The 16,280-nt window shown below is 46.8% G+C and overlaps 1 protein-coding gene across 1 annotated transcript; it reads left to right on the forward strand.

Annotated features, from left to right (window-relative positions):
* The first annotated feature begins 11,951 nt into the window (after positions 1-11,951).
* LOC125533203 (S-type anion channel SLAH2-like) lies at positions 11,952-16,006 on the forward strand. The gene is made up of 4 exons (XM_048696938.1): positions 11,952-12,527; positions 12,715-13,876; positions 15,676-15,734; positions 15,785-16,006. The coding sequence occupies exons 1-4, from the start codon at positions 11,952-11,954 to the stop codon at positions 16,004-16,006; spliced, it is 2,019 nt and encodes a 672-aa protein (XP_048552895.1).
* Positions 16,007-16,280: the final 274 nt, after the last annotated feature.

Consider the following 16,280-nt stretch of genomic DNA (forward strand, 5'->3'; position numbering starts at 1 on the left):
ATGAGCTGCCCTGGTATTAGACCCAGTAATTGGCGGATATCACTTCACACGAGTCTTGATGGACGGCGGTAGCAGCCTAAACTTAATATATCAGGATACAATCCGCGGGATGGGGTTAGACCCAACACAAATTCGCCATAGCAATACTACCTTTAAAGGAGTAACGCCAGGCCCAGGGGCTCATTGTACGGGCTCCCTCCTACTACAGGTTATATTCGGCTCCCCCGATAACTTCCGTCGCGAGCATTTAACCTTCCACATCGCTCCGTTTCAAAGTGGCTATCAAGCACTGCTCAGACGCGAAGCTTTCGCTCGCTTTAATGCAATAACACACTACGCCTCCCTCACACTCAAGATGCCTGGTCCACATGGCATCATTTTAGTGAACGGAAATATCGAGCGATCTCTGCGCGCCGAAGAGAGTGCGGCTGCCTTGGCAGCCGCACAATAAAGGCGTCCGGACCAGTGAAAGCATCCAAATAGGTCGTCAAGTCCGGCGCCACTATTCATACCAAATAAGTGGTCACACCCCTATTTGTCAATACAAGGGGCTCAACGCGCGTAGACAAGTGGCAATTTCTTATCATCCTGAATTATGCATGGTTTCTTTAAAAACTATCTTTTTGCACGACAACTTTTTCACCTAAATTCCTCTCTTTTACAGACGATCATCGTGCTACACCCGTCGAGGATACGGCACAACGGAGACACAGGCGTAGACGTGCAGCAGGGACCCGCTCCAAGGATTCTTTTTAGATTAAGACCCTGCGTAAACCTTTTTTACTGTCTCTTGTTGATACATATCCACCGTTGAGAAGGATGCTGACGTCTTGGCATCTGGCCATGCCAGAACAATGCACGTACCTGGACACAAGGGGCTTCTTACAAAGGCCATTATTTAGGCCCGGTTTATACCACTAAGACCGAATACCTTAGGGAGTGTTCGGCGTCGCGAGTTTGGCCTTATATGCATCAGCTCCGAATCATTGTCTTTGGTCAAATGTTGGGTTTGCCCGGCTCCTGTGTTTTGGTGCCTTACATTCCGCTTTACCGGCTAAGGTAGCACCAGGAGAACTACTGCGATTGTGCCCTGGTTCATCCGGACGAGCACCTCAGTAGAGAAAGCCGAAAACTGACTGTCATGATATAGCGTGAGACTGGTCAACCACTCGATGACCTGTTGGAATGTTAGAATTCCTCCGCCTTAATGAAGGGCCATTTTCCAGCCAGGCATGTACGCACCCCGGACCGGGAAAGTGCGGAGCCACCAGGGGCTATTTAGTAGCCCCACTGTCAAACTCCTATGGCTAAGTGAAAGTGCTGAAGCATTATAGTCCGGTTGCCTCGCTTGCTCCGCTATCACCTCCTTAATAGGACCAAGACGTTGGGTTAAGTGTGAACGCGTGTTTTTGCAAGCACCTCCGCATTATATGCATGAGGGTTGAAGCCGACGGCTGCAATCTTTCAGGTTATACACATGTATACATAAACGGCCGCCCAGGAGGCATCATATTACTTTCAGGCAAAAGTATAAAAATAGCCTTATAAAAATTTATAAAAGCATTTCGCTTACAATGAGATTACATATCACTCAAACATAATATTTTTTGAGCACTGGGTCTCTATCAAACGAGCACCCTCAAGAACTTCAAAGTAGTGCTCAGCAGCCCTTCGACCTATGGCCAAATCCCGCGCTGCAATAGTGGTAGCATCCATCTCCGCCCAGTATGCTTTAACACGGGCAAAGGTCATCCGTGCGCCCTCTATGCACGCCAACCTCTTCATCGCATTAATGCGCGGCACCACGTCAAGGAACTGCTGCACCAAGCTGAAATAGCTGTTCGGTTTTGACCTTTCCGGCCATAGCTGATCCACAACAGACCTCATGGAGAGTCCGGACAACCTATTTAGTTCGGCCCATTTGGCTAATTGGTCAGTCAATGAAAGCGGACGCTCGGGAGAATGGAATTGTCTCCAAAACAGCTGGTCTACTTCATGGTCCGTTTGACCCTGGAAATACTTGGCCGCATCGGCAGCGCTCGCCGCCAAATCCATATATACATCCTCCGAACTCCACAGCCGATCCAGAGGGGCATACCGTGGATCTCCGAACTTCCTCCGCAACATAAAGGATTTCCCAGCTACAATATCCCCGGCTTCCCGCAGCTCCTCCTTCTTTGCCCTCATAGCAGAGCGGAGGTCCTTTCTCGTGGCAGCAGCCTTCTCAAGGTCCGATGCCTTCGCTTGGTTTTCCTTTTCAAGAACCCGACAATGGTCGGCGGCGGCTTTTAATTCTATGGCCATCTTGGCCATCTTGTCTCGGCTCTCGCCATGCGCGGCCTTCTCGGCTTGCAACTCTTCGGCCGCCTTCAAAGCAGCCGCATTACCCAACCTCGCTTGTTCCTTGTCCCGGGCAAGTTCTGCCCGCAAGGCTTCAACAGTGGCAGCTCCATCTGCAGTCACAACATATTAAAGATATTGGCATCATGCTGCTCTTCCTATGTGGCGTTTACCAGATAATGACACTTACCCTGTGCCTCGTCAAGCCTTTTGTTAACAAGCTCGATGTCGGCGTCTGCCGCATCCAACTGCCGTTCTAAATGGGCAAACTCGCTAGTCCGGCTAGCCACCGGAGCTTCCATCACCTGCACATAGAGGCAGTATGGTTATTACCTGGGAATATGATCCTCTGTTCGTCGTCGTTTCCGACGACAACCAGAGTCTCAGGGGCTACTATCTACATAGGGCACACCTAGCATGTGCAGGACTATCATACATTCTTTTTCGTACCTCAAAGCCTGTCAGTAGACTCATAAAAGCTTCATGCAATCCGCTTTCGGCGGACGATATTCTCTCCATCACCGTATTCATCAGCACACGGTGTTCATCTGAGATGGCCGCTCGCCCCACCAACTCCCTCAGAATATCCGATGGCACACTAGACGGTGCCGGACTCTTTTGTCTACTCTCTTCGGGAGCCGGACACTGGGAGCTTCGGGGGTCAATAGGATTATCTTCTGGCCTCACCAGACTCGGAGAGGCCCTCCGCGACGACACTTCAGGGTCGCCCGCTTCCGGAGCGGAGGAGTCCGGAGGAGGCGTTTCGCTCTCCATCATCTCTGGAAGAAGATCCCCCGAAGACGAGCTCATTTGAGAGGGGCTAAGGCCCGAACTGCAAAGATATATGCGGTGGTTATTTTCTCAGAAGAAAAAGATGGCATATCTGTACTATTAAAGTATTTCGGGTCACTTATGACTCGCGGGAGAATTGATCCCCCCGCGGACTTTGTGCGGCAACAGCGCCCCCCAAGGTAGGACCCTCTGTGGGAGACCTCTTCTCCTATTTGGAAGCTTCGGCTTCCGAATCCCCGAGTGCAGTCCTTTTCCTCTTCTGGTCGTCTTCCTTCATGGAGATGCTCGCTCCCTCGGTTAGAATGGGCAGCGTTGGGGGCCTGCGTCCGCCCGTATTATCCTCCATAGTATCTTCCTTCAAGGGCTCCGGGCAAGGTGCGGTCTGGAGCATCTTTTCCAATACCGGATTTTCCAAACCCTCAGGGAGGGGGCCGAACACCGAATCAACTTCGCCTTTGTTAGCCAGTCCTGGTCAAAAAGCGAACTCTTAGAAATAACTTCGTAACAAAGGAGAGATGGTATGTTCGGCCGGAAGATGCCTTACCTGTTCGGCGGCGTGATTACTACTCAGGCCCACGTCCTCGGTGATTTCCGGACACTCCACCTGAGGTCCGAAGAATGACTTGTACATCTCCTCGTGCGTTAGGCCGAGAAAATTTTGAATGACACGCGGTCCCTCAGGATTGAACTCCCACAGGCGAAGAGGCCGGCGTTTGCAAGGCTGGACTTGACGAACCAGCATAACTTGTATTACCACAACCAAACTGAAATCTCCATTGAAGAGATCTCGAATGCGGCTTTGCAGTATAGGCACGTCCTTGGCTGGACCCCAGCTCAGACCTCTGCTGATCCATGACATCAGTTGTGGTGGAGGGCCCGAGCAAAAAACAGGGGCGGCCGCCCACTTGGCACTTCTAGGAGCCGTGATGTAGAACCACTCCTGTTGCCACAATTCAGACACCTCTGGGATGGAACCTTTGGGCCACGGAGCTCCCGTCATCTTGCGTATTGAGGCACCTCCACACGCTCCATGTTGCCCCTCGATCATCTTCGGCTTTACTTCAAAGGTCTTGAGCCATAGGCCAAAGTGAGGGGTAACCCGGAGGAAGGCCTCGCACACGACAATAAATGTCGTGATATGAAGAAAGGAGTCCGGAGCTAGATCATGGAAGTCTAGCCCGTAATAAAACATCAAACCATGACGAAAGGATCCAGAGCAAGGCTTAGACCTCGGAGGAAGTGGGAGACGAACACGGCGTTCTCGTTGGGTTCGGGGGTGGGGACGGCCTGCCCTCGGGGAGGCAGCCGATGCAAAATCTCGGCGGTCAGATATCTGGCCTCCCTCCACTTTTTGATGTCTTCTTCCGTGACGGAGGAAGGCACCCATCGGCCTTGAAGGCTAGATCCGGACATGACTGAAGGTTCGGAGCACCTGACCTGAACTTTGGGTGTTTGAGCTTGAGGTGGGGGAAGGATTCGATTGAGCACGGGAGGGAAAAATAAAAGCCTTGTCCCTTTATAAAGAGGGTGAATATCAAGCGTCCTCTCCGTGTCCGTTTGGACTTGCCTATAATTGAGGAGTCCTAGAAACGGTTGGGTTACCCACCCCGTATTGATGAGAATCCCGAAATAAGGGGACACAATCTCTGCTTTAACAAGACGTGCCAAGGAAACCGCCTCGCATGACACGCTGAGGTGGGATAATGAAACGACTCGGATAAAGGCTTGGCCGTGGTGTGTTACACTACGGAGTACGTCAGCAGATTAGATTTGTGTAAATATTATTCTCTCTATGGCAATATGTGGAAACTTATTTTGCAGAGCCGGACACTATCTTTGTGTTCGAAATCTTCTATAAAGTACTTGGAGGAGGAACCCGCCTTGCAATGCCGAATACAATCTGCGCGCCGGACTCGTCGTCATTGAAGCCTGGTTCAGGGGCTACTGAGGGAGTCCTGGATTAGGGGGTGTCCGGATGGCCGGACTATACCTTCAGTCGGACTCCTGGACTATGAAGATACAAGATTGAAGACTTCGTCCCGTATCCGGAAGGGATTTTCCTTGGCGTGGAAGGCAAGCTTGGCGATACGGATATGTAGAGCTCCTACCATTGTAACCGACTTTGTGTAACCCTAACCCTCTCCGGTGTCTATATAAACCGGAGGGTTTTAGTCCGTAGGACAACATACACAACAACAATCATACCATAGGCTAGCTTCTAGGGTTTAGCCTCTCCGATCTCGTGGTAGATCTACTCTTGTACTACCCATATCATCAATATTAATCAAGCTGGACGTAGGGTTTTACCTCCATCGAGAGGGTCCGAACCTGGGTAAAACTTCGTGTCCCTTGCCTCCTGTTACCATCCGGCCTAGACGCACAGTTCGGGACCCCCTATCCAAGATCCGCCGGTTTTGACACCGACCATGATTCATTAGATGTAGAGGTATATGATCTCATTTTTTAATTAAAGATTATGATATTCACTTTGCGAGATGGTGTACCATCTGCTATGGAGATTTTTGAGCATGTCAATGAGTTGATTTTTATCCTAATATCTCCCTTCCTTATCGCATCTCATTTACCGTGCCAGGGTTTTGAGATAAACAATGAATCATAGTGGTTAAATAGTTTGGTAACACTAAGCGTCGAGAAGAAAGTATTGGATGATATTGACATCGACCCCATCATAATTGACTTTGCATCGTGAAATGTTAGAAGAAAAATTTAAGGTAATATTTATAAATTATTTGATATGCATACTTTTTTTTGCATGCATTTAAGTGTTATTGATAATATTTTCTGCACATGTATATCCATTTTTATTGTTATGAAATCTATATTAAAGGCCCCGAATTTTAGTCTTGCCCCTGGCCCCTAAAATCTCAGGACCGCCCTGGCTTGAGGATTAGAAAGACGCTGGCGAGCTCCATCATGGGGCCAACGTGGCCGACGCCGGCACCGGGATACATTAGCACGGTCTGCTTCATCTTGGCCCTATGGAAGGTGGGTGGACTGCAGTGCGTTGACAGTATATTGGAGGTGGTACTTTGGCACCGGCGAGGAGGAAATAGTTGCCGTTGCCGTTCTGCCTTGCGAGAGAAGCAGTTTGGGCATGTAATCTCAGGATTCAAAGATATGCGCATATTATATAGTCACTTTCTAAATCTATCTCGGATAAGTAATCTGTGGTGGTTCAAGTCTTCAAGATGATGTTTCCTGGTAGCTGCCTAGACAATCAGGTCTATCAGGGTACCTTCCGGAGGAAGCATATATATGCACGTGGCAGATAGACAGAGGTTTGAATCAGTACGCTGTCAGGTAGAGTAGCTTTTAGCCGGTCTCTAGTTAGTCGCGTTTGTAAAACAAGGAGGGTTGTTCTTAGATGGAGCTACAGCGAGTCCACTGGTCAAGTGCTCTGTGATCAGGAAGAGGAAACTACACTGCATCTGCTCGGTATAATCCACTTCTGAGCCACGCTTAGCTGCATCCCCTCGACGAAAAAACTCAAAAGAAGTACTAGATTTTTTTTAAAAAAAATCTATTTTTTTGGGTGGTAGATAATTTCATACGTGAGGTTCGCTCTAATTTTTAAGTCATTTGAACATCTGAGCAGCTCTCGGCAGAAAGGACAAATTCAGGGTATGTAAAAATATTAACTGTTCACGACCCGAATTGTCTTTTTTGCTAAGAGCTACTCAGGTGTCCAATTAATCTAAAAATTAGAGAGAACCTCACCCATCAAATTATCTACCACACAAAAAATATTTGAATTTTTCTAGTATTTGTTTCGGGTTTTTTTCGGCCTGGTGCAGATGAGTCTGGACACCGAAACGCTGCACTCGCATATGCTTCTCTAGTGGTCTTTCTCTCGATCGGTCTGGTACCTTGTTGCACAGTGTATGAACTGCAGCTCGCTGTGCACCTCAGCTGATCAGGCTGAATCCTTATTCCATTGGTGCAACTTCTCCGGCCTGCTAGGCACTAAGAGCATGTTCGGCAACTCTCCGCTCCTGGATCGGCCATTCCTCATCCTGGAGCAGAGCGGCCCACAGGCCATTTTCACGGAGTCGCCAAAGTGTCGGTCTGTGTGCTCCGGTATTTCATGGAGCTGGTAGATTGCCGAACAGGCTCTCAGCTGCAATTTACACATGCTGGGACCTTTAGTATGAGTGTAACCGGAGAGTTTTTGAATCCTCGAACAAGAATGAAGAAAGTGTTTCCACCTCGTCAAGCAGGACATTCTACAGCCTACTGTCACTATGCATGGAATCTCAGATTGTGAGATTGAACCTCCACCTAAGCAAGACTAAGACCGATCCTTCTTTGTTCTCAATTTTAATTTTATTTACTTGGCTGAAGCAATTGCTTATTGCTTACAGCATTGATCTGTAACAGATTGTTTGCTGTTATTTGCTCCCTCTTAATATATCGCCAAAAAACTGCCATTTCCTCAAAAAAAAAAACATGCATGGTCGATCGATAGAGTTCTCTGTCGCATCATGTTGCATCATCTCCCCACGTCGAGGTTGCATGCATGCATGCACGAGAACTCTGCCTCCTTCGATCGATCGCCGGCTGAATGCCGGGTGAAGAAGACGGCGGCAACGGCAACCGGAGTAGTCAGCAATGACGTTGCATTTTCGACATGGAGAAACGAACGGGGCACGGAAGAATCCTCCGTGACCGTTGGATGCGCTGATGGGGATGCACGCTATAGGTAGATTACCCATAGTGGGGAGTAACTTAGACTAATAACATGCATATGTTAGTGGTCTATATTACTACCTCTATAGTGAAGAGTAATTTAGACTAATAATATGCATATGTTAGTGGTCTATATTACTACCTCTATAATGACTAGTAACATAGACTAATAGCATGCATATGTTAGCGGTCTATATTACTAACTCTATAGTGGGGAGTAACATATATGTGGTGTCATACAACTAGTGGCGGAGCTAGACACAATCAGTTAGAGGGTGAAAGGTAAAATATCAGTGTTTGAAGGGCCAAAAGCTAAAAAGGTTTTCACCTAAGCGCTCAAAGAAAGTTTTCCTTAACAAGCTGGCCCAATGTTGGAGGCCACAGCCACCCCAACAACGTAGATAGCCCCGTCATTTCATATAACACTTTATTTATTAGGTTATATACTCATTTTGTCTTAGTGTATGTGATGTTACCCATAGTATGAATAGATAGATATGTTACTCAGCTCATGTATCTTCTGATTAAATTATTGCCACATAAGTAAATTAACTGAGTTGAATCTTATGTTATTGCTTAAATTACTCTCACTATGTACAGTCGCATATCTAGTTTTTGGGGCTACGTGCGATGCCGCCTGTGTGTTGATGGGTGGAATCTTCGTGTTTCCTTCCGTGCCGGCGCGGCTGACGACTGACCTGGTGGATAGCAGTTTCTTTTTTTGAGCTTGGTCGACCGCTGTTGAAGATGGTACACTCTAGTATCCGGCATGCAGCGCAACCGATACGTAGCGACATAATCTGTATTAGTTGAGATCTTGCAGATATATTAAACTACTATGTAAATCTATGACGACGAGGCCGAAAGAAGAATTTACAGTTGTATCGAACTACCCTTTCTTTTTCTAGTATCATTTTTCTTTAAATTGTATCATACTATTATTTGCCCTCCCTTGAAACCGTATGATACTATCGTCTAGATGATGGTGATATAAACCAATAAAAGTTTTCATTTCCAAAGAAAAACTTATCTGTTTATCAGATTAAGGAGCCCTTGCTGCGGATCTCTTTATTATATTATTAAAATAACAGGGAAACAAGCCATCACATCACAGAGTTTAATAACCAATCCCCACGATGCAGTTCGGTTTCTTAAGTGTACACATGAGACACTAGGCTTGCCCGCCAAAAGGTAAAATACTAAGACACTAAGCAGTCTGGTTCCATGCCGTTAAACAAAGTTATATGATTCCTACGAGTCATGATGTAAGTTACGTGGCATGACATCTTTGCTTTTGTCAGCAATACGTGATTGATTTGTCTTCTTTGTTCCCTTCGCATTCGCTTAATCCCGGTTGTTAGCATTTTATGGATTATATACATACATACATACATAACATAGCAACTCTCTGCAATACTAGGTAAAATCTACTTTAATAAAAAAAATTAGAAATGGAGGCATTGCCCCCGGCCTCTGCATCATGATGATGCATGCAGCCATCTTCTTAAAAATCCATGAAGTACCAAGACAGTTATAATAGTCTTACAGCTCGCAAGCGGAGCAAAGCAAAGTAAAAAAGGAAAATTACATGCTGACGAAGGCAACCGATACGGTAATATGAAGGATAAGCTCCCTAGACTCCTATCCTGTTATGCGAGCGTCATTCGAACCGGTTGAATATAACCCATGCTACCGTCTCCCATTGGTTGCACCCAGTAACCAAAGGCTCCCCGGAGTACATAGGAGTGTGTAAGGACCACGTACGGATCCAAGCTGTAGCTCTGAAGATGACCTGCAAGCAAGTTAAAGTGTTGTCTGTTAAAAATCATATCATTCATGCAGTTCCATATAGCCCATAATAGCGCACATATTGCAAATCGAATACGAGCCGCAGTAATCTATTCAACCCCAGCTAACCATGTCCCAAACAACGACGCAATATCGACCGAAGGATTAATATTGAAAGCTATATGAATCGTTCTCCAAAATAACTTGGCAAATGGGCATTCAAGAAATAAGTTTTGTATTGTTTCATCTTGATCGCAAAAACAACACCGTGAACTTCCTACCCATCGCCTTTTGATTAAGTTGTCCTTTATGAGTATCACTCGCTTGTGGACGAACCACATAAAGATTTTAATACACAAAGGAACCTTAACCAAAAGGCGATGTATAGCCATTTGCTCATAAGGCATTTATTCTTAATTTCTAAGTTCTCAATACCGAGACCCCCTTGGTTTTTAGGTCGGCAAAGGATATCCCATCGCGTGAGACGGTATTTACTCTTGGCCTCATCTGACTGCCAGAAGAAACGAGATCTCAAGAAATCAAGTCGCTTCCGAACCCCTTTCGGAATTTCGAAGAACGAAAGTAGAAACATCGGCATACTAGTCAGTACGGAGTTAATCAGGACTAGCCGACCTCCATATGACATAAGCTTGCCCTTCCAGCAGCTAAGTTTTTTTTCAATTCGTTCTTCAATACACCTACATTCTTTATTAGATAACTTACGGTGGTGGATCGGTATACCCAAATAACTGAATGGTAAAGCACCTAATTCACATCCGAACAATTGTCTATAAGTGTTTTCCTCGTCTTTGGCCTTCCCAAAGCAAAACAACTCGCTCTTATGAAAGTTAAATTTTAAGCTAGGCAATTGTTCGAAGAGACATAAGATAAGTTTCATATTATGTGCCTTAGCCATGTCATGTTCCATGAATAGGATAGTGGCATCAGCATACTGTAGAATGGATACCCCTCTATCGACTAGATGAGGAACTAACCCCTCTACATGGCCATGCTGCTTGGCCCTGCCAATAATGCTTTAATAAATAGAGAGATATATTATAAATATGTTTTAACCAAAACAAATTATAGGCCAACCTTAGCACGTACTATTTCGCAAAGGCTATTAATAGCTGAGTTCTGATTTATGTATGAATTAAACATAGTGGATTTAAAGCTAAGATTGGATGTAGGAGTACACCTTGGAGAATGCTGGGACAGATTATACATTGCGAACCGGCCAAAAGAGAAAATCAATGAGGAGATCACATTGGCGGCATACATACTGTGGAACTTATGGAAGGAGCGGAAGAAGAATTTTCAAGCTGAAGGAATTATCGGCCATTGCTCTCACGGGACTAATTCAAGAGAATGTTAGGTGTTTCAGGGAGTGAGTGTGAGTGTTTGTGTTTTCTGATTTTCATCTTTGTACGAGTGATCAAACCTCCCACTGATGTAGGAGTGTCTGAACTCGGATCCTCCCCGACGGGGCATCCGTTCTGTACCCATTTTTTCTCCTACTATAAAGCAAAGGTAGAGCTCCTGCTATTCACGTCAAAAAGAAATCCACATGTACAGTACATCAGCTATTACAAAACAAATGAAGGGAAACTGTAACATATACATTTGACAATATAGTAAATATAAATATAAAATTTAGCTTATCATGAATCTAGCAAACATCTTACAACACCCCCAATGAATCTAGCAAAGAACATTAAAAGGAAAGGTGATCGATGATCACAGCGCATACATCCATCTTCTTTACCATTCCACTCACTTCTTAACAGGTTGTCTCTTGAGTTAAAATACTAGTATGAGCGGTTAACCAGACGAGCACTTCAACCTTCAAAGAGGGTCAAACAAGCCACATATTTTTATGAAACCAACTCACATGGCTCAACTTCTAAGCAAGGTACATATGCTAAACACCAAATACTCCTGGCGCCAAGAAAAAGTAATACGGTGTGAATCTAACTTGCACTCAAGTTAGATGATAATAGTATAGTATAAGGATACCAGCCGCCTCGGCAAATCAATCTTTTGACTGCCGGCCCGCCAGCGCGCTACTTAAGATCATATCCGCGAGCTCGGGCGGTCCCTCTGTTGCTGGTCGTTTGTCCCACACGCGCCATGAGTGTGCGTATATAAGGTGTGGCCACGCAGCGATGCACATGTATCCACCTTCACTACGAACTATACCTGGTGCGTACGTTTCCAGGAGCTTTGCTAGCGTCGACAGTCCATCGAGAGAGAGAGAGAGAGAGAGAGAGAGAGAGAGAGAGAGAGAGAGAGAGAGAGAGAGAGAGAGAGGACTTGTTGTTACCATGGCGTCCAGGGAGACCAGCATCAGCAAGATAGGGATGGCGGGGCTGGCCGGAGCGGGCGCCGGTGACCACCATGACGTTTTGACGGAGGCTACGGCTGCTGGTGGCGGCAGGATGAAGGAGGCGGCCCTGCCGGCGGTTCACGGTGAGTCGACGTCCGGGGACACGCCGCCGTTGTCTGTCTCCATCAACGTGCCGGACTCGCGGTCAGCGCTCCACCCCAGCAGAATGCCCCGTACCAGGGACGCCGGCGCCGCACCACCAAGTGAGACTCCACAAAGTGAGGTTCAGCAGCCCCAGCTCCACGCACAGCCGTCCCTGGTGGCCAGAGGTGGCGGGGAGGTGCCTGCGGTGCCGCGGAGCGACAGCACGCGGGAGCGTGACCGCCGATTCGATCAGTTCAAAACCTTCTCCGGTCGCCTTGAGCGGCAGCTCTCCACCCTCCGAGGAGTGCCACAGGATCCGCCGGCACCTCACGTTGATGACGGCGCCTCGTCCAACTCTGATGACGATGACGTGCCCACAGCCGACCGCTACTTCGCCGCACTCGAAGGCCCAGAGCTCGACACCCTTCGGGTATGTACCAACGAACATCCATTTCAAAATACTCCCTCCGTCTCAAAATAAGTGTCTCAACTTTAGTGCAATGTTATATTAAAATTAATACAAAATTGACACATTTATTTTGAGACAAAGAGAGTATTTTATTTTCTCTGCCAAAACCATGTGTAATCGTCTCTAACAACGGCGTGGATATGCACAGTCGACGGAGGTCCCGGTGCTTCCCGAGGACGAGACGTGGCCATTCCTTCTCCGGTTCCCGATCAGCGCGTTCGGGATGTGCCTCGGGGTGAACAGCCAGGCCATGTTGTGGAAGACGCTCGAGTCGGAGCCATCCATGGCGTTCTTGCATGTGCACCCCACCGCCAACTACGTCTTCTGGTGGGTCTCCGTCGCCCTCACCGTCATCGTCTCCGTCGCCTACCTCCTCAAGGTCATTTTCTACTTCGAGGCCGTCCGTCGTGAGTTCCACCATCCTGTGCGCGTCAACTTCTTCTTCGCACCCTCGATCGCTTGTCTCTTCCTCGTCAAGGGTGAGCCGCATCCGGTCTGGGAGATCCACCACGTCGTCTATAACCTCCTCATGTTGCCCATCCTCTGCCTCGGCCTAAAGATCTACGGACAGTGGATGTCTAGTGGAGAGCGGCGCCTCTCCAAAGTGGCCAACCCGTCGAACCACCTTGCCGTTGTCGGCAACTTCGTCGGTGCGCTGCTCGGCGCCAAGATGGGCCTCAGGGAGCTGCCCATCTTCTTCTTCGCCGTCGGGCTCGCGCACTACGCCGTGCTCTTCGTCACTCTCTACCAGAGGCTCCCCACCAATGTGCAGCTCCCCAAGGAGCTCCACCCAGTCTTCTTCCTCTTTGTCGCCGCGCCGAGCGTCGCGTCCATGGCATGGGCCAGGATCTCTGGCGAGTTCAATGACGGCGCCAAGCTCCTTTACTTCATCTCGCTCTTCCTCTACATGTCGCTAGTAGTGCGCATCAGCCTCTTCACGGGGTTTAGATTCTCGCTGGCCTGGTGGGCCTACACATTCCCGATGACAAGTGTGGCCCTAGCGACGGCGTTGTATGCATCAGAGGTGGACAACCTGTTGACGCGGGCACTGGCGGTGGGGCTGGCAGTGATCGCTGTCGTGACCGTGACCGCCGTGCTGGCCACGACCTTGTACCACGCCTTCGTGTGTGGAGACCTCTTCCCCAACGATGTGTCCATCGCCATCACGAGGAGGAAGCCCAAGTTCAGCAAGATGCTCACGCAAATTCGGTCGTCCAGCTCAGAAGTCAAGGATCTCGTCCTCTCCATTCCCAATTTCAGTTCTAGTTCCAAGCACTCCAGCTCCAACTCCAGGGCGAGCAACAGCGCTGGTGAGTGTCCGGTGATGGCGCACATGCATGAAAGAGTAGAGCGGGCGTTTGACCGTCGGTGCGCAACAGATTGCATGCACACACGTCTAGCTTATATTGACCAATAGAATTTACTTGTATAAAGTTCTTTCTCTTTCTTTCTTTCTTTGTTCTTTTTCATCTTTGAGATAGGATTGGGCGCGCTATCCATGAGCAATTTGTATTGCCATGGTAGTAAATAAGTGCGGGAGCAAACCATTGAGTTTGTAAATTTGTTGATTATAATTGAGTTCTTCGTAAGTAAATTTATCGGTTATATTTTCATGTTGTCGTGGCATCCATTGTTAACAGTTTCAATATTGCAACTTGTTTTTCCATTAGTTATGTTGCAACTTGTTTGTTGGTGCATAGAGGCGGCACTTGTATAAAGACCACTCACTGGGCTCCTCGGCTGGTCGAGTGTGACCGGGCCGATGCTTGCATGCATGGACCGCGAACAGTTGAAAAACTCAAGTTTCTCCTTCTTAAATGAGCACTGCTATATACACGCACGATTTACAATGCGCACGATTTACAGACGACAACCAAATCAGACTGTTAGTGCACGCGAACAGATGGCAGCACAGCCACAGATGGGCGGTCGTGCACGTCGTGCATAGTATTTGTCGTGTGTACAACAGTTATACAAATCCATCTACGCTCTCCGTGTAGACAGGGCCGGTCCTGATATTTTGGGGCTCCGGGGCGAAACTATAATTTGGGGTCCCTTAAAATAATCACTCTAAGAATACATGATCACATAAATGCACAAATCCAACAGGTGTATAAAGTTTCACAAGGAAATGCCATTCTAAGCAAAAATGACAAAGTCGAAGTTATATTGGAAGATATTTTCTGATGAATAGTAGGGCCCCGATTGTATTTTGTTCTCTAAGAATACCACGAGTCCCATTTCTTCACAAAGCTTCACAGGTGAGTAGAATGGTCGACCGAGTTTTATACCGCCAAATACCGGGTGTAGATGGAACCATGTTTACCTTTGTAATTTCGAAAAGCAGCATTCATATCAAATAATTTATACATATTAGCTTCAAAATTTCATCTAACAATCATCAATAAAATTCACTTATAATTGACTCGATGGCTGCTCTCAGTAATTCTATCAAGTTAACCACACTTTGTTTTCTTTTTCCTCTTTATATCAAATGCATATATTCTAGGAGTAGGCGACATTATGACACACAACTCAAATTAAATAAAAAAATTACATCAAAGCTTGAACACCACAAAGCTATGTATCAAGCATGCGCGCCAATATAAAATACTAAATTAGCAATTTAGATATGGGAAATAGGTAATATTACCTCAGATCATTCGGATCAGTGTCCGTTATCACCTGATCGGGAGATCCGCGATGTTGCGATTTATATTGATGTGTGATCGAAGCCGCTCGGCGATCTGCATCACTGTGTGTGCCTCAAGCGTGTGAAGAGCGGAGCAGATCCAGTGGAGTTCGTCCGCGTGGCAACTCGTGAACTTCATCAGCACTGCGTGCCCTACAAAGTGAAATAACCCCAAAGGCTAAACTGCCTATTTCAGCACCATTTGAGGAGGAAGAAACTGACTCTGATGCAGAATCAGAAGATGGAGAGGACATGCAATTATCTCATGAAGACATTGATGATTTCTTATAGTTTTCTTGTTCTGTTTGAGAGGACACTTTCCTCCATGTACTTTTAAATCTGGACATTGATGATTTCTGTTGTTTCCCTCTATGTTGAACTTACAATTCTATCTCTTGTGGTTATATTTATCTTTAGTTGTTTCCCTCTGTCTTGCACATTTTTCTGCTGCTATACTTGTGCCAATTCAGAAATGTGTAATTTTAGTTATGTGTTCTGTGGACCTTACTAATGCATTTCGATTCAGTTTTACAGGATGACAATTTCGCACCGCCACCGCAGGGGGTCATCCTCTACTAGCAGTGCTACACTAGGGCAAGAGATGGTTGCATCGCCAGAAATGCCAGCCGTTACAAATGATGATGAGTGGCTTCCACCTCCAAAATTCTTAAGAGGTTCTGCAGAACTTCCACCACCTATTGGAAATGAGTCTGAACGTCCATTGATTAGACCTTACGGCGACACGTGAGTTATCATTTAATCCATGCATTATAGATTGGCACACCTTGAGGTGTTTTTTATATACCACATGACATACCTTGGGATGTGTTAAAACTTATATCTATTTTCTTGTCCTAGGCATTGGTTAGAATTACCTACTCTAAGAAAAAAAATGTGAGAAAGCCAAATGGTGTGCTAACGATCCTTTTAAAGATGCATCATCCTGGTTTGGTTGAGCAAAAAAGGAAAACTTGTGTTTGCATCAACTTGGGAACACTATAAGCTAAAGCCCAATGATGGGG

Source organism: Triticum urartu, chromosome 1 (assembly GCF_003073215.2).
Source record: "Triticum urartu cultivar G1812 chromosome 1, Tu2.1, whole genome shotgun sequence".
NCBI classification, from domain to species: Eukaryota; Viridiplantae; Streptophyta; class Magnoliopsida; order Poales; family Poaceae; genus Triticum; species Triticum urartu.